The sequence below is a fragment of the Gopherus evgoodei genome, chromosome 6 (genome assembly GCF_007399415.2).
Source record: "Gopherus evgoodei ecotype Sinaloan lineage chromosome 6, rGopEvg1_v1.p, whole genome shotgun sequence".
Lineage (NCBI taxonomy): Eukaryota > Metazoa > Chordata > Testudines > Testudinidae > Gopherus > Gopherus evgoodei.
Genome location: NC_044327.1, coordinates 112,639,692 through 112,659,308, shown reverse-complemented (window position 1 = coordinate 112,659,308; position 19,617 = coordinate 112,639,692). Strand labels below are relative to the sequence as shown.

The 19,617-nt window shown below is 44.9% G+C and overlaps 1 protein-coding gene across 1 annotated transcript in view; it reads right to left on the bottom strand.

Annotated features, from left to right (window-relative positions):
• Positions 1 to 19,617, bottom strand: part of ADAMTS12 (ADAM metallopeptidase with thrombospondin type 1 motif 12) — a 319,574-nt gene that overhangs the window by 87,378 nt on the left and 212,579 nt on the right. The window contains exon 14 of the mRNA XM_030567717.1: positions 1,794 to 1,914. Within this exon, the coding sequence (XP_030423577.1) occupies positions 1,794 to 1,914 (121 nt within the window). The remainder of the gene's footprint in view (positions 1 to 1,793; positions 1,915 to 19,617) is intronic.

Sequence of the window (19,617 nt, the reverse complement as noted above, 5' to 3'; positions counted from 1 at the left end):
ACAATAATGTATCTCGCTGATCTGCTCACCAAGTCAGAAAGTGTTTTAATAAGAGCAAATGTGAGGATCTGGCCTGGCCTAGCCAAGCTGTTCTAGGTGCAGAAATCAAGGGTGGGGAGGAGGGGGAAGGTGGTATGAAGCTACCTTTCCTTTCCCCAAATCCTAAGAACATCCAGGGAACTGTTCAGACATCCTCTATGGGTCATTACATTACCCAGAGATCAACCCAGCCACATCCCTACCTGCTACCTACGTGGGGAATGGGCTGCAAGTGGGCAGATAAAACTGATGTAGCTGGATCTATGGTCACCCAGTGTGATGTTATTGATATAAACTGGGACCATATAGAACATGGTTTGCTACCAAGGTCCTGTAGTGGCACCAAATCTTATGTAAAGGGGGTCATATAAGGTGTCTAAAACCAGGTTATGGGTTGCTGGTTATGATTATGCTGTCTGTATGTCCGTATCATTTTGTAGTTGAAGTTATAAGTATTGACTGTATACTGTCTGTATTCCAAATTGGTGCTGTAGTTCTGGGTGACACCCCAGACAAGTTGGTGTTAGCTCTGCTTAGCCTGCTTGATGGCCCATTAAGGACCATCAGCTACACAATTGACCCACTGAGAGGAGGCAGATATGCCTTGAAACTCAGCAATGTATGCAGGGACTTACCCATGTGACTCCAAACTCCATTTTGCTGTAATTTTCCACAGTAAGAACAAAGAAGTGTTCTTACACCTGGAAGTGCCTATATAAGGCTGATGCCTCATCTCCATCTTGTCTTCAATCCTGCTTCCTACCTCTGGAGGGACTTTGCTACAAACTGAGGCTCTACACAAAGGACTGATGACCCATCCCAGTGGGGGATGTGCTCCAGAGACTTGATTTGAACCTGCAGTTTACTCCATCACTGCTACAAGCCTGAACTAAGAACTTTGCCATTACTGTATGTAATTGATTCCATTTAACCAATTCTAGCTCTCATCTCTACCTTTTCCCCTTTAAGAATAAACCTTTAGCTTTTAGATTCTAAAGGATTGGCAACAGCGTGATTTGTGGGTAAGATCTGATGTGTATATTGACCTGGGTCTGGGGCTTGGTCCTTTGGGATCGAGAGAACCTTTTTCTTTTACTGGGGTGTTGGTTTTCATAACCATTCATCCCCAGGACGGGTGGCACTGGTGGTGATACTGGGAGACTGGAGTGTCTAAGGAAATTGCTTGTGTGACTTGTGGCTAGCCAGTGGGGTGAAACCAAAGTCATTTTTGTCTGGCTGGTTTGGTTTGCCTTAGAGGTGGAAAAACCCGAGCCTTGGGCTGTGACTGCCATGTCTGAGCAATTGGTCCTGAATTGGCACTCTCAGTTGGGTCTTGCCAGAACCACATCGTCACACCCAGGAAACAAATTCCCAAGCTGCTCTGGGAGTTTTCTGGGAACTTACCACCTAATGATTTCCCCGGTTTTTTGAAGGCGGTTAATTACATACCTTTTGCAAATGAGCTTGCTGGTTATTTATTATCTGGGTAATTTGCTGTGGAGGCTGTTGACATCCAACAGCCAGGAGGCAAAACAGGCATTTAATTGGTCAAGGGACATTCAAAGCCATTTCACAGTCCAGACTAAAGAATAGTCTCTGATTCAAAACAGACTATGCAAAGCTGTCAGTGAGGAGTCTCCACTGGTAATTTGCCATTCAGATTACTCACCAACTTGAAATGAGAAGAATTTTTCAAGTATCATTATTGGAAGAAACAGTTTCAGCAAGAGAAGAAAAAAAAGGCCCCTCTTTACCTAATCCTTCACTTTGATTGAACATCATTTTCACCGTCTGACAAGCAGATCCATCTCCTAGGCAAACTCCGCACTGATCTTCAGTTGCATTGGAATTTATCTCATAATCACAGCCAACAGTCTAAAGGGAAAGAGATTTTCAATATAAATATTCTATCTATAATGAATTGCTCCAGACCCAACGTATCACTGACTCAAGTGTCAGCTTCTAATCAGCTGCTTCAGAAGGGAAAATGGACTGATTTCACTGAATACAACGTATTTTATGTGCAGATACTTAATACTAGAGACTGTCACATCTTATTTAAGTATAAAATCACGCATATTGTACAAGAGTGACAGGCATTATTTGCACAGGACATGCTATGAACCATGCAATGGTTACAAGAAGCCATTATTTTAACAGAAACACACCTCAATTGACCTGTATTGTCCAGCATATCCTGGATTTTTCTCTACTTTTGTATGGCATACAGATATCCCAGCTTTCCCAAGCAAGTGTTTTGCCAATTGGACTAAAAAGTAGCAGTGTTAGTGACCTAATATTTTATCTACTAACCTTTGTAAGTTTATCACTAACATGAACATGTTTTAACAGATCTGAAAGACACACTCATTATAATGAATGCTTGGAACTGGTACTAACATTGGTACTCAGTGGCAGTTTAGTGCATATCTTGGGGATTCAGTTGTAGAACGTGCTGAGTTTATGCAAGCATGGCCACAGAACAGCTCTAGAAATAATAGGGCAGATGCTGGTTTCTTCTTCAGGTTCTTTGTGCCACACAGGTGGTACAAAGGGACTGGATTCTGGCTGTAGCCAACCTCTGTACCTCCCCAAACTCAGAGGGGATGGAGGTGAGTTATGGTGGAACTATGCCCAGCCAATCATCCATCGATATACGGGCCCTTAGGACCACCTTCCAGTGACAGAAGGTAGTATAATCCAGTTTGCTTTAGATCAGCTTTGGAGTAGTGCAGGGCAGCTCACAGGTTCAAAGAGATGGAACTTCTTTCTCCTGCACTGAGCAGAACTTGGATGCAGGGGAAAATCTTACCCTATGCGCCTCTAATGGCCATAGGAAAAGGATCCTAAAACGCATTTAATTTGTTTTAAATTATTTTAAATAGATTATCTCAGAGACAGAGGAAAGAATTTAGTACTAAGGAAAAGCAAGAATGTAATATATGAGAGATGCAATGCTTTGGAAACATGGAATATTCAAAGACCTATATTGAGATATGACAGATGCTAAGGGCCCATAGAATATTCAAATGCTACTGTATCAAATTTATAAGTGTTATGTGTAATTTTATAGGTTGGCTAGTGATTGTAGCCTGGCTCAATAGATGAATTAAAGGATATTTCTTGCAGGAACTAAATCCATTGGGGTAACAAGTCTGTGGAGTGTTCACCCTCCGGGGGAAATAGCATAGAGTAGCTTGATCTGGTTCAAGAAGTCTCGCAGACAAAGAATTAGAAACTGTATAAAGAGACAGTCATGATCTGGGAGACAAGACACTCACAGCAGATCCAAAAACTGATGTGAAACTGGGACCAAGACAGAGATCCTGAGGAAAGAACCTGCAGTACTTTAACCCTATGAGGGTCTCCATGTGGAAGATGAGTGACTGCCTGATATATTAGAGTTGCATATAAATAGTTTATTGTTTTCTAAGACAGGTTTTCTCTGTAATGTTTTTTATTCTGAATAAATCATACTTTGCTTTATGAAAGCTGGCTGGTCACTGGCTAATTCTGTCAATGGTTACCAGTGGTGAATCTGAAGCTGGTCAGACCTGCTGAATAATCACAATGAATTCTGGGCGTCTGGATCCCAAATCCCCAGTCTAGAGGGACTGGATTGCAAACTCCTGTTGTAAGAAAAGGTAATAGCTAGAGGTCTGAGACCTTAGTGGGGTGCCTGTCCAGAGGCCACAAGGGGTCAAAGGTGTAGTTACCTCAGGAACTGTGACTTAATGTAACATTTAACTTTAAATTTTTATTTTGTATAGACAATTACTTTTGAAGATGCAGAGCCTGCCACCCTAACTGTGGAACAGTGAATTTAAGATATGTTATTACCAGAGACTTAAAAAAGAATTGAATTTTACGAACCATTGTCACAAGTCATTTTAACAAATGTTAAAGCATATCAATAGCGCTTCGCTACCACAGTCAGATGTAATCATTATAGAAGGGCTGGTGGCACGTAGAACAAGGATTCAACCTCTTTATGTATGAAGAATACAGTGTGTATCCTCCCCAAAATTACTGTGCAGCACTTCCCCTCTGGGCACAAAATGAATACTGAGGAGTCTGGCAGCATGCAGAACATGCAGAAAACATCCATTTCTGGTCTCCTGAAGTTGAATTTTTTTTCATTCTTCCCCTCCTGTGATAAATTGTGAATTATTCACCTTTCATCCTGATTTGGGATGAAAGCCTTTTCATTAAAAAAAAAAATGATGAGAGGGAAAGATTTTTTTCCAGACAGCTCTAGGGGTTATTTTGAAAGAGGGCACCTTATCTGAGGGCAACTTGTTTTCTCAATCCCAATAAGAACAATGGGAGATGGTATCCAATTTCCATGGGCATGTCAATTTACGGCACCCAAAATGCTCTCAATGCTGCCCGAACCGCGCATTTCCATAACTGAATGTGCTTGGATTTCTTTAAATACTAACCTTAACTCTGAATGGCCTTGGTTAATAATATTTGATTGGGAATAATTACAGCTTATCAGTAATGTAGTTCACTCTATATTGCTGATATGTACTCTCAATGTGGTTTTGCTTGGAAATAGAAAGAGAACTACTACTGTAATATGGTCCTACTCAAGACAAATTTTCAGACAGCAAATAAGATTTTGTAAGGATTCAAAAATCTGATAAACAGGCCAAATTCATCCCTGTTGTACCTAAACCAAGATCAATTTTACTTGACAGAGTGGAGGCATTTTGTCCAATGTTGAAACTTATTCTGTATCTTGAAAAGCTAAACCTTAATTGTTCATTAAAATACTATCAGCTAGATTAATATAAAGGGAGTTTTCCATAGCAATGCTTCCATGGGTAAGCACAAATAGGAAGTCCCATGCTCAATAGCGCTCATTTCTGTCTGGTCTACCTGTCTAGTGCTCATCTCTGTGGTGTCTGAGTATCTGCAGTAGCACTGTCCTTTCACTCCTCAGAGTTTATACACTCTGTTTAAGAGGGTCCCTTGAAAAATGATTAGTCGTTTCACGTCATGAAATTCCAGCATGGGGTTGCCAAAGGAGGCAAGAGAAAAAAAGTTGCAACGGTTTGTTTTCAGTTCAAATTGTTCAGAAATGAAGGGCTATGTTATGCCTTTCCCATAAGAGGAAGAGAGTATATAGGGTGCCATTCCTTCTCCCAGCAATAAAATGGCTCCTGGTGTGTTTTGCAGTGCAAGGGACAGAGGAGAGACGGTAATTTCTGATCAGAGTCACCTCCACTGCCTGCCTACTGGTATGAATGTGCCGGAAGAAGCACTTGCTGCAGCATTTAAAAAAGTGTAGCAAGAGTCACCTCACACCGTGTTCCTCCCCAGTGCTCAGAAGATATTATGCCTTACAGAGTTAATTCTTGCGGCTCTGGTGCTTGGGGGATCCTCCTTCCTACCCTTGTGTGACTCAGCATCATGAAACCATGCTCAGAGTCTGTGCCACATATTCTGTGACTTTCCAGAAGCTCAACCAGCAGGAGGCTATGAAATGCTCATTATAATTCAACAAGTTGGGCTAAAGTTACAGAAAGTAAACCTGCCTCCAACATGCTCTGACGATAATAATGGTTTTAAATTATTTATGTTACGGCAGCTGGAGGCCTTCGGCCAGGCCCCACCCACAAATGAAAACGGATTATTGTAATTTCAATGCGCTATTTTCTCTCACTGTTCTACTCATGTAAAACACCCTTTCAGTTGTGGTACTTGCTAACTTCTCTAACACCATCCTGCTGTATGAGATTGTAACTGAGTTCACTCACTGCTAAGTGCCCCCTCATGGCCATGTGGGGTGTAGCAGCTCCCTTGAAGAGCTAGTGTCCCTTGCCGATAGTCACTCTGCTGCTGTGGTGATTTCTCTGTCAGTAACTCGGCTCTGCAGCCAGGTCTCCATCTTAAGTCCACCCTTCCTGGGGTCACAGTTGTCCAAACTAAAAATCCCCAGAATGTCTTTAACACAAAATAAATCCTTTCCACTCTCTGGGGGCTCTTCCACAGCCTGTTGTCCCCCTGCTGAGCTTAATAACTCTTGCAGTGGCTTGTACACCCCCTTCCTTGGGGCCAGCCAGAGTACACAGTCCCAGCCCCTACTCTGAGTTCCAGTCCAGGGCCTTGTATTGAACAAACTAGTTCTGTTCCTCTACTTGTGCTGCAATTTTCCCCTGAGCCACTTCCCACACAACCTCTTAAATACTCCTCTGGATCTCTCTGTCTCCTCCCTCCTTAATCACGATTCCTCTCAGGCCTCCTTGCAAGGAGATCTTTTCCCAGTCTCTTCCTTCTTTCATCAGGGTCTCTCCCAGGCCTTGAGAGCTTTCCTTACTCTCTCAGCTTACAACCTTTCTCTGCCTCCAGCCCTTTCTCCAGTTGGGCCTTATCACCATTCAGGCCTGGCTCTTGTTCCCACTACTGCAGCCAGCTTCTCCTCTTTATGGAGAATTGCCTGATCCCACTCAAGTAGGGCTTGGTCTGTAATTGGGGCTGGCTTAGCCTCAGGCTCTCCAGTCCATGGGGCAAGTCACCCTGTTATAGGGCCACTGTGTTCCCTTTTGCTCTGTTTTTTATTTTCATTTCAATCTAGCACCAGTTACCATCACATAATCACAGAATCATAGATGTGTAGGAGTAGAAAAGTTCTTATTAGGTCATCTAGCCAAGTCCCCTGCACTCCAGGCAGGACTATGCAATAACTAGAACATTCCTGACAGGTGTTTATCTAACCTGTTCTTAAAAACCTCCAATGATGGAGATTTCACAACTTCTCTAGGCAATTTATTCCAGTGCTTAACCACCCTGACAGTTAGGAAGTTTTTCTTAATGTCCAACCTAAACCTTCCTTGCTGCAATTTAGGCCCATTGCTACTTGTCCTATCCTCAGATTAGCAAGAACAATTTTTCACTCTCCTCCTTGTAACAACCTTTTATGTATTTGAAAACTGTTATCATGTCACCCCTCAGTCTCCTCTTCTCCAGGCTAAACAAACCCAATTTTTCAATCATCTGCCATAGGTCATGTTTTCTAGACCTTTAATCATTTTTGTTGCTCTTCTCTGGACTTTCTCCAATTTGTCCACATCTTTCCTGAGATGTGGCACCTAGAACTGGACAAAATACTCTGTCTGAGGCTTTATAATCTACAGCTTCCTGATAAGATGATCCATCTGTCAAATTAATCTAGACTTTCTCTCCAATTTTCTTCTGGTCCTTAATGTCTAGAAGCACCTTTCCTCCAGGCACCAACTATTTAAAGAGCCATTACAGTATTTGCAATAGTTACACCGTGGCAATGGAAAGTCCCAGATTGAATAATTATGTTTGACTCTTAGGCTTGGTCCACACTACTGAGTTAGATTGATGTAAGACATCTTACGTCGACCTAATTATGTCAGTGTACACACTACAGTCTTACTCCCACCAATGTAAGTGCCCTACTATACCGACATAATCGCTCCACCTCCACAAGAGGCGTAAGGGCTTATGCCAGTGTAGTTAGGGTGACACAGTGTCCATGTAGCCAATGTGTTACTTACATTGGCTGTTGGCTGCCATTCTTGTCAATTTCATGACACCATGCTGGAGCCCTGAAATTGACAAGATAGCCCAGCTGTCACTGGGGTGGGTGGGGGCTCCAGCTGCTACCTGGGCTCCCCGCTCCAAGTCAGGCTGTGCCTGCCTACTCTCCACTTCCAGCCAGGCTACTGCCCAGACGCTCCCGGCTCCTCGCCAACAGCCCAGGAGCGTGGTGTGGCGTTCGCCGCCAGGAGCCCAGCTTGCAGTGGGGAGAGGGGCGCTGAGAGCCCCGGGGACAGCCAGGCTCGTGGTGAGGAGCTGGGTGTGGAACTGAGTGCTTAGGTTCTCAGCCCCATTCACTGCCCCTCTTAAGTCAGCAGAAGTGCTTCTGGTGAGGACACACACTATCAACAGAAGGAGGGTAGTGTGGACATGAACCACCTCAGTAATTACAGCGATGCTTGTAAGTAGACCTAACATTGACTTTTCTAATGTAGACATGCCCTTAGACCAGACGTGGGCAAACTACAGCCTGCGGGCCACATCCAGCCCACGGGACCCTCCTGCCCCACCCATGAGCTTCCAGCTGGGAAGCCTAGTCTCCGGTCCCTCCCCTGATGTCACCCTTTCCCTGTAGCCATGCCGCCGCGCAGGCCGCACTCTGGCCGGCCGCTCCTGCTGGGCAGCGTGGGGAGTGCAGCTGACTCTGGCCGGCTGTTGCGGCTGCGAGCTCCTGCTGCTGGTAAGGGGGCAGGGAGGAGGGGGGTTGGTTAAGGGAGCAGGGTGCTGGGGGGCAGTCAGGGAGGAGGGGGCGGTTGGATGGGGCTGAGGTTCTGGGGTGGTGGTTCAGGGCATGGGGAACAGGGAGGGTTTGGAGTCGGAGTCCCAGGGGCCTGTCAGGTGGTGGACATGTGGATAGGGGTTGGGAGAGCAGTCAGGGGACAGGGAGCAGGGGATTAGGGGGTGGGGGCAGTCAGGGGACAAGGAGCAGGGGGGGTTGGATGGGTTGGAAGATCTGAGGGGGGCAGTCAGGGGGTGGGTAGTGGGTGGAAGCCAGGCAGTTTGGGGAGGCACAGTCTTCCCTATCTGGCCTGCCATACAGTTGCGCAACCCCGATGTGGCCCTCAGGCCAAAAAGTTTGCCCACCCCACCTTAGACAGACAAGGTGGGTGAGGTAATATCTTTCATTGGAACAACTTCTGTTGGTGAGAAAGACAAGCTTTCGAATGACACAGAGCTCTTCTTCAGGTCTGGGAAAGGTACCCCATATCACAGCTAAATACAAAGTGGAACAGACTGTTTAGCATAAGTAGTTAGCAGACATTGTAAGAGACCTTTCAAGATGAAGGGGCCAGTTAACATCTCTGCAGCCACAGGACAAAAAGGCATAAGAGTCTCTAAGGTGCCACAAGTACTCCTGTTCTTTTTACCGATACAGACTAACACGGCTGCGACTCTGAAATGTGTTACAGATTGTTTCAATAAGCCATAAATCCAGTGTCTTTCTTAAAACCATGATTTTTAGTGTCTAGCAAAGTTATGAATTTAAGCTCCCAGGCTTGTCTTTTGAAAGAGCAGGTTTCCTTTGACAATGAAGACTGAGAGGTCAGACATGGAGTGACTGCTTTGTGAAAAGTGTTTGCCCCCAGATGCGAGGGTGTTTTTGTCGTTTACCCTTTTTCTGTGTGAGATCATTCAAGAGCACAGTGTTTGTCTCGTTTTACCCACAAAATTGTTATTGGGGCATTTAGTGCACTGAGTGAGGTACACCACATGTTGTGACAGGCATGTGTAGGATCCATGGATCTTGAAAGGCATGTTGTGAAGGGTATTGATCACAAAAGCAGCATATGCAGGTTTTGAATCTGTTGTTATGACAGGGTCTAGTGCCACTTTGAGTTACTGGGTACTGGTCTGTGGGGATCCTGTTTCTGATGATGAGCTTGGCAAGGCTGGGCGGCTGTTTGAAGGTCTCAGAACTACTTATGCTAAACAATCTGTTCCATCTTGTATTTAGCTGTGATATGGAGTACTTCTCCCACACCTGAGGAAGAGTCCTGTGTAGCTCAAAAGCTTGTCTCTTTCACCAACAGAAGTTGGTCCAATCAAAGATACTACCTCACCCATCTTCTCTCTCTAATATCATGGGACCAACATGGTTACACCAATATGGCAAACAACCTTGACATTAAATGACTAGCAGGCATCTTTAATTTATTCTGTGCGAAACAAGGTGTGTGTTAAGAAGCTCTGCAGTAACCTTGGCTTCTCTTTCTCTCTTTGGAGAAGGTTAAATTTTAAAAATAAGTAAAAATTATCTTCACTGCTACTTAAGGCTTTTTAACACAAAAATACCTTAGCATTCAAAGTGCCAGGCTTAAGTTTATGAACAGTACAGTGTGTTGCAGAGAGATAAGCAAATGTAGTGGGTAGTTCACGACCGCATTCTTGTCTCCCATCGTTATAGTTGTTCTGTCAAAGGTAGTGTTAATAAGGTATAGGAAAGGCTTAGATACCACAATGATAAGCCTAGTATTGTCCTCATCCTCTGAGGTGCTGAAAACTTACTACTACAACTGGAAGCAAAGGGAGTGGAGGACACTCGGTACTTTATATTTAGCACACCCTAAATAGATAAAGTTGTACCATGCACCTAAGTCTATCAAAGGACCGATGCATCATATGTATTACATTCTAGGCACCTCAAATAACTATCTGTACCTCAAATAACTATCTGTACAAGATTAGCTAAATCAAAGTTCCCAAGTTTACCAGGCTGGAACCAGATTTTACATTTTGCAGGGAATGCCATGAGTTCCAAGTTTTATTTATTGTTCCAAAACTGAACAAAAGCAAAACAATAAAAATAAAATTAAAAAAATAGAGGTTTCCTGCTACACAATATTTTTTTAAATGATAATTTTCATTCCAATTTTGACTTTCAAAAAAATTCATGTAATGGAATATAATTTCTATTAAACATTTAAATGAACATTTATTTCTAAGAGAAAAATGGAAATGTTCCTTTTTGAAAAGGTTATCAAAACATTCATTTTTCTTTCGAAGTCAACTTCTGTCAAAACCTGCACATTTCCACAGTCTTTCACTTTTGAGGAATCAGCATTTTCTGACATTCCATCCAAATATTTCTAAGCAGCCCTAATTGCTATTTACTGTACATTTAATGCAGGGGTGGGCAAACTACGGCCAGCGGGCTGCATCCGGCCTGTGAGCTGTTTTAAACTGGCCTGCAAACTGCACCCATGCAGCTTGGCCCTGCTCCAGCACTCTGGCTGGGCCGTTGGGTCAGGAGCCAGACCGTGCGGCTCGGCCCTGCTCCAGCCAGGGCGCTGGGTCAGGGGGTGCACCACACAGCTCCCGGAAGCCACGACATGGCCCCACTCCAGCTCCTAAGTGCTCCAATCGGAGCTGCAGGGGATGGAGCAGCGTGCTAGCAGATGGAGCAGCGTGCAGACACGCCTGGCTGCGCCTCTGTATAGGAGCCGGAGAAGGGACATACTACTGCTTCTGAGAGCCGCGTGAGATAAGCACCGTTCGGCACCTGCACTCCTGAGCCTCTCCCCATGTCCCAACCCCCTGCCCCAGCCCTGATCCCCCTCCCGCTCTCCAACCCCTCAATCTCAGCCTGAAGCACCCTCCTGCACCTCAAACCTCTCATCCCCAGTCCCACCCCAGAGCCGCCAGCCAGAACCCAAACCCCTTCTCGCACTCCTGCCCCACCCCGATCCCCCTCCCGCCCTCCAAACCCCTCAGTCCCAGCCCAGAGCACCCTCCTACATCCCAAACTCCTCATCCCTAGCCCCACCCAGAGCCTGCACCCCCTCCCACACCCCAACCCCAATTTTGTGAGCATTCATGGCCCTCCATACAATTTCTATTCCCCGATGTGGCCCTTGGACCAAAAAGTTTGCCCGCCCTGATCTAATGGGAACACGTTCCTTGTTTTGCTGTTTCAGCTGCTGCTGCCCAGAAAGGATGTATACAACTCCTGCTTTTTAATCAGTGGTTTGAAATCAGACATCACTGTCAGCTATTGTAACACTAAAGGAGTCTCTGGGCCTTCTCAGTTATCATACTAGCAACCCATATTCCAGTTTCCCCCCAGTCACTGAAAATGCAGTTCATAGCTCCAGATAGTTATTCCGAAGTGGCCAATCTTCTGTCTCTCATTAAATAAAACCTTTATTTTAGTCTCCTCTTCCTATGCCCCACCCAAGGGTGGCTCTAGGAATTTTGCCGCTCCAAGCACGGCAGGCAGGCTGCCTTCCGCGGCTTGCCTGCAGACGGTCCGCTGGTCCCGTGGCTTTGGAGGACCTCCCGCAGGCGTGCCTGCGGGAGGTCCGCCAAAGCCACGGGACCAGCAGACCCTCCGCAGGCACGCCTGCGGGAGGTCCGCCGAAGCCGCGGGACCAGCAGACCCTCCGCAGGCACGCCTGCGGGAGGTCCGCCGAAGCTGCGGGACCAGCAGACCCTCCGCAGGCAAGCCGCGGAGGGCAGCCTGCCTGCCGCCCTCGCAGCACTGGCGGAACACCCTCCGCGGCTTGCCGCCCCAAGCACACACTTGGCGTGCTGGAGCCTGGAGCTGCTCCTGGCCCCACCCCCTCCAAATTCTGCCAGACTGATATCTTCATGATGACTTTTGACATTTAAAGGTACAACTTCCTTTATAGCTGCCTCTAGGCTGCCATGTTACAACTGCTACACTCCAAGTGAGTTCAGTTGGTGGCATATGTATACATGCATGCAGCATGCCACGTTCACCAGAATAAGAGGAAGTGTTTGCACCAAAAAGCTTGAAAACAGACATTCCAAGACAGTGCAATATACTAGACCAACTTTAAATTAGTAGTTCCCAGGCCATGTTTTACTTTCCCCAGTGAATATCACAGCACTTCCTTTTATTTTTGTCATTAATAACTTATTTCTAAATGCTTCATCCTGTCTTTTAGCTGCTGTCCTCATGTTTTCGATCCAAAGCAGATAAAAGCCAAATTTTCTAAAATAACTTAATTTTGTGCCTGAAATTTTGTGCCCATCATTGATTGTGGAAGCAAATTTTGAGGTCAGGCTCAGGTTATTAACCAAAAAACACACACACAAAACCACATAATACAGCGGTAATTGGGTTCAGCTCCTGGCACACTCTTGCCTTCCTTTGCAGTACTTGGGCAGTGCAAAGTGGGACTTAAAACTACCTCCGACAGGCATCTAAGGGTTCTCCCACCCTAATGGAATCCTTGGTTGGCTCTATGCCACACAATGTAAGTGGTGTACCAAAGGTTGGCAAAGATGAGCTCGAGTATGTCCAGAAGATTCTGTGCTCCAACAATCCCTCATCTGGGGGAGTTCTTTGAGGACCATAACAAACTGGCATAATTCCAAGCAGCCCTGAAGCTGCTCTAAGTTATGTGGCTAAGTAAACTACCTCTCAGCCAGCTCCAGCAAAAGGGATGAGGACACAGAGTTGCATGAAGTCCTCCTTGTCCCCCTATGGCAAGTGCTACTTTGACACACCTTAGGGTTCAGCCTTTGATGTTTAATTTCACTGTTTTATTATTTGCCTCACTACATGGCATAACGTGTGTAATCAGATATACACGTGACTGTAATCTGAAAGCCTTTCTACAGGAAGGAAAAACAATTGATATCCTGCTGCTCAGTGTTTAAAAGGAAAACAGCCTGGAGTGTTTTCCTTTTGTTTCCTACTGCCATTTCCACAAGGAGACACCTGGATGTCTGCCTGGCAGCAAAGACCAAAATGAAAAATCCCTTCTTTAGCTGAGATGGGGTCACAAAAACTAACTGAATTTCAACACTGCTTGCGCGGCACATTGTGCTTTAAAGCTTCTCCTTTCACTTGTGTCTCGCACTGCAACTCCAGCAAGGAACTCAGGATCCAGTCATCACGGCTACAGTATTGTCCTGAATGGAGAGAGAGACATATCCCAATGTGTCTATTTATCTTGTTACATATTTAGCCTGGGTTGAACTGATGTCTTATTGGACTGTCAGTGGAAGGGTAAAATGTGGGAGCAGTAACGTTAAAGATCTGTGTTGCTATAGTAAGATTGAAACATACAACCTGATGTCTGACAAGTTAAAATAAAAAACAGAACAAAAATAAACAACAAAAAATGAACCAAAAAAACCCCAAAACAAAGCCTACTTTCCTTTTCCATTCCCCACAGTATTATTCTTCTCCACCATGATGATATTAATAATTCATCTATGTTGGCAATGCCTTTTTATTACTAGTAATAAATATTTGTGTTATGGTAGCATCCAAATGTTCCAAAAAGGATCACAGCCCATTGTGATTTGCACGTTAATAACACAACACTTGCCTACCTCATGGGGGTGTTGTGAGGATTAAAAATTGTGAAGTGTTTTGATATTGAGTGATGAAAAGTACTATGTATAAATTTTTTATATATATAAAACATATATATAAAACTTGTACATAGTACTTTTCATCACTAGGTGTCAAAACATCTCACAATATTACAGCATCATCCATGCATTTGTCAACTCCTCATATAAGCATTTATGTCTTCAAACATGCTGTTACTCTTAAGATGTCCTCCTTGAATAGATGTCTTCATATTTTGCCTTAAGACCCACCTCTGCTGTGATGCCTGTCAGAAATCAGAGAATAAATAATAGCTTGGGTGGAAGCTGGGGAAAATTGGCACTTTTCTCCCCATAGTTACACTTAGAAAAAAAGGCAAATGTATCTCACAACTGTATATATTTGACCATGTCCTCCTACCGCCAGCCTTCACACACTTTTCTTTGTGGATTATAAACTGCAGAGAGCAGGTTTCCCAATGCTTATATGAGGAGTTGACAAATGAGTGGATGATGCTGGCAATATTGTTTTGGAATCAGCACGAACAGATTACTGACCTCACATTTACATGACTTTACTGGGAGTAGCTGCATGAGTGGCACTTTAGAAAAATCAGTCACTATGGGCATGCTGGATGAACAGTGCATATTGGGAATTGTTAGTGAATTGCTGTGATACCAGCACCAGAGGTGAAAGTAAGCTGGTACGCGCCGGTACGGAGGACCGGTAAGAAAAGGAGACTGACTGAGGAAGGGAAAGAGAAGCCTGCTCCCTGCATAAGAATAGTTTAAACTCAGCTGTTCCCTGATGGTTCAGCCCCCAGGGCTAGGTTTCTGGCCTCCTTGTTAATTTCACTCACAGTAGTTGGAGGGGAGGGTGTGTTTGACCATGGCAGGGCAGTCCCTGTCTGCCCCTGGGATGAGGGGATCTCTCCTACTAATATACACAACAAATACAAGCATTTGGCTGCACAGCTTAAATCCTGAGCCAATAAAAGCAGGTGAAAGGGGAAAACTCACTGTCACATTGGTTTCTTGTCTCCTCCCTCCCCCTCCTCCAGCCAGGCTGCAGACAAGGCTCTGAATTCCTCCCCATTCCCCCCAGCAGGGGTTTTCCTCTAGGCTCTAGCTTGCAGTAGGAACACTGGCTGAGATGCCTGCTGCAGCTGCCTGCAAAAGAACAGTTTAAACTCAGCTGTTCCCTGTGCAGTTCAGCGCCTAGAGTTAGGAGCCATTTCTGGCATCCTTGTTAATTTCACTCCCAGTTGTTGTTGGGTGTGTATGACCATGGCAGAGGCAGTTCTTTTCTGCCCCCAGGATGAAGAGATCTCCTAAACACAATCAAAATCAGGAATCATTTCCAAGTTCAAATCTATCCCATTCCCTCCCCAGCAGAGGATCATGGTTGTGATGTCCAGACTGCTTGCAGATCCTCTTTGAAATGTTACTGTTTAAAAAAAAAACACAAAAAACATGGAGAACATGGTGGAAAGATGTGTCATGATGATTAGGGTTTATTTTGGGCAAAGCAATTTTGCTAAAGCAACTAAAGATTTACAGGGAAAGCAAATAGCCCCTATAGACAAAACCACAAAGGGACTGGAGGGGAAAACTGAATATTCAGCGAAATTATTGTGCCTCCTTTGAAAGAAATAGTAGTTTTCATTCCAATCCACCCTCTTTCTATATTGAAATGTCCTTAGGACAGCGGGTACAATCTCAGATTTCTCTTTGTTTTGTCCTGCCTGCAGAGTGCAGAGTCTGAAATTGATAAAACTTTCTTTAAATATCTTGTATATTTCATGAAGGCTATTCCAGTTGTCCTTCATTCACCCCTGACTTTCCCTTCCTCTCCTCCTCCCCCCGGTTCCCTCCCTGGCTGGCTGGCTGTGGTTTTTGCCTTGGTTATTACTCCTTGGCAGACCCAGCCCAGCGGCACCTGCTGGCTCTCTGCAGGCAGCAGCCCACAGGGGACGGTTGTTGAGGTCACTACTGGTCGGTGGCAGGCTGCAGCTGCATTGTTTGTGACACATTCATACACATACACATACATACAGCAACCGGCCCCTACTATTGTATTTTAGTAGTATTGGAGATCCCCTCATCCAGGGGGCAGAGAAGAACTGCCCGTGCCATGGTCACACACAGCTTTCCCCCCGGCCCCGCAACAACTGGGAGTGAAATTAACAAAGATGCCAGAAACCTCTCTTAACCCTGGGGACTGAATCATCGGGGAACAACTGAGTTTAAAACTGTTCTTATGCAGGAGGCAGTCTCCCTGCTGCAAGCTAAAGGGAAGCCTCTGCAGCAGCTGCTGAGTGCCCGGCAGGGAGAAAGCACAGAGCCTAGCATCGGCCGCATGGCTGGAGGAGGAGGAGGGAAGACACAGAGAAAAATGTGACAGTGAGTTTTCACTTTTTCAGGCTTATTCCAATAGTAAAGTTTTATTACAGACAGTACTGGTAGTAGTAATAGTAGCTTTATTTTCTCTATCTAGGTCATGCAATGGGAGGGATCCATGAAGTACGTAGGAGAGGTGAGTGGGTTGCTTGCGATTGGACCATATGGGTAAGAAATGTAAATTCCTTTCACCTCTGCCGAAATCCCAGGGCTCCCAGTCGCCTCTGCAGCTGGTATCTCCGGGGTTAATTTAAAGGGCCTGGCTCGTAGCTTCAGCAGAATCCCTGAGCCCTTTGAATCCTGATTTAAAAGCCCTGGATTTAAAGGGCCCACCTCTTCCGATAGAGGCCACGCCTCTTCCAGTTGAGGCCCCTCCCCCTCTGCAGGACTCTGGAGTACCGGTAAGTCCTTTAAGTTACTTTTATGCCTGACCAGCACCAACATTGGTGTGCGTTTGTTTTGCCTTTGTACTAGATACTGACCCTGCCAAGGTGACTGCAAGAGCATTCAACATATTTTTCAAATGTAGATGCCTAAATTTAGGCATCTAGATAAAAGTTATTTCCATGGGAGTTGTGTATTCACAGTAAAATCAGATAGTTTCATTTAGGTGCCTAATATATGGATGTAGGAGTGGGAGAAGGCAGCCCCTTCATGGGGTGCCTTGCTGCGGCAGGCCACAGCATGATCTTCTACAGTTTCCCCTTTCTTCTGGAGTACACACACTCTTTCAGACTATACATAGCCCTTTGCAGGTTTAATTTATTACTAAAGGATCCAGAACCACCATCCAGAATTCCCAAGTCCAGTCCAAATAGCATATTCACTCTTTCAAGCTCCAATAGTCCATCAACACATCAAGTACAGTTCGTCTCACCACACCTCACCTCAGCTGCTCTAGCTGGGGTGCTTTTCCACCTGGTTTCATTCTCAAGTCTGGTTATAGTTCCTGCCTGGTGAACTCACTCCCCCTCAATCATTCCCCTGCTTTCAGCTCTCTATAGTCTTCCAGCTTCAGCTCCCCACCTCAGAGAGCCAGAAGGCATCCTGCTGCTGCTCTCAGCCTTCAGCCTTACCTGGCTGTGGCTCTTTGGCCTGGGGATGGACCTCCCGACCACCTTCCACTTTCACCAGCTTGATCTGGCTCCACTGCTCAACCAGGAAACTCTCACTGCTCCCTCCTTCAGTGGCATCCTCTCCTTGCAGCTCTCAGCCCTGCTCTGCTCTTCTTCTGAGTTCTCTGCACGGTCAAGACTCCAGGCTCTCTCCCTTACCTTTGGGCTGTTTCTCATTTAGAACTCTTCGGGGCCACACCACCCTCCTCATTACACCAAACTAGGGTACGTCTGGAGTGGAACAGTTGACCTATTACAAAGTGACTGGCCTTAGGTACTTACATTTGAAAGCGTTGGCCTTGGTCTTTAGCCTTGTGCCTCAATACACACCTGTTATTTGACTTTAGGCCAGCATGAGACATTATTTTGCCCAAAAGAAAACAAACCAGAAGCATTTCTGTGAGAAATTCAGTTCCTAAAATGCATTTCAGTACCTAAAAATCTGATTAAAAACTTGAGTAGTGCTTGATGGGGGTTTACTATTTACCTGTAATGTTTAAGGACTCCCTTTTCAGCTTAGCAATCACAATATTCATTTATAATTACAGTACCGGAATTAGCCCTGTACAAATAATTAAGTTTATTTTCTAATTCACTTGCCAAGAACCATACAATATATATTGCGTTCACTTGGACTGAACTAATACTGTGCTGAATTATTCTGAGAGATGTTTTTTCCCAAGTGGATATGCCGTGTACACATTTTATATAAAAGTGTGCTACCATTCAGAGAAGAGGCCTACTTTAGTTACCTAGTAATCATTTGTTCTACGCCTTGGAAATTGCCAGATTACATTGTTCATCACATGATCCTGGCTTCGATTTGTTCTGTTTGTTGGGTGAACCAAAACGATATGTAAATGGCTGCCAGCTTTATTCACAATAGCACAAGTACACTAATTTTAAAACAACCTTGATTCTCCTGAATTGTTTATGACAATACATGTTGTTGAAAGGAGAAAAATTGTTAACCTTGGAGGATAGGACAAGAAGCAATGGGCTTAAACTGAAGTAAGAGAGGTTCAGGTTGGATATTAAGGAAAACTTCCTGTCAGGGCGGTTAACCACTGGAATAAATTGCCCAGGGAGGTTATGGAGTCTCCATCATTGGAGATTTTTAAGAGCAGGTTAGACAAAGAGCTGTCAAGGATGGTCTAGATAATACTTAGTCCTGCCATGAGTGCAGGAGACTGGACTAGATGACCTCTTGAGGTCCCTTCCAGTCCTATGATTCTATGACTAATACCTACAAAATGGCACTTGAAAACAATCATATACGTGAACAATTCGGAACTTCATAGGTTCATGTACCATCTTCTGAACAAAAATGATGTTTGAAGTATGTGACAAATGGCCAACGCTTTTATGGTGGATCCCAAGCTTTTCCTTCATGTGATGGGTCAGGTCGCTACCTCTTGCCCCTATTCTTGGGCTTCCTACCCTCTCTCCCTTGGGCAGGGTTTCTCTCGGTCCTCTGCGCCTGGGGAGTCCCTCTGCTCTGCTCAAGCAGGTTTCCCTTCCCCTGGTACTTTGGTTAACAATAGTACTCCTCCAAACTACAGTCAGCTTTCCTTCCCTCCTGCCATCTGACTGAAGCAGGATTTTTTATTAGGTTCTGGCAAGGCCTTAATTGGCTCCAAGTGCTCTAATTAACTTGTAGTAACCTCTCCTCAGCACACAGGGAATAAGGCTCTGCTCATCCTGGGGTTTATATACCTCCCATATATCACTTTCCTATTGCATCACAAGTACCATATGCAAATTTTTAATGTTTATACACATTTATTTTAGGTCTTAATAGACTTAAAAGTATTGAATTTGCCTGGTGGACATCTGCCTGCGGGAAATTAGACAAGATGGTAGTTTGGAGGGGAAGTCTGAGTTGGAGGGGACAGGAAGTTAAGAGCTGATTGGGAATTTTAAAACAAAAACAGGTTTTTCATCAGAAAATGCCAATGTGTCAAAACTGAAATTGTGAGAACATGTTGGTTTAGATGAAATTTTCATTAGGAAATGTTCCTTAGGTGCAGGATGGAATTTCTGGTCAAAACCAGAGACATCAGAACAGCCTGGTGGTCCGCGCACTCATCTGGGATGTGGGAAACTCACATTCAAGTCCCTGAAGAAGAGCTCTGTGTAGACTGAAAGCTAGTCTCTCTCTGGTCCAATAAAAGCTATTACC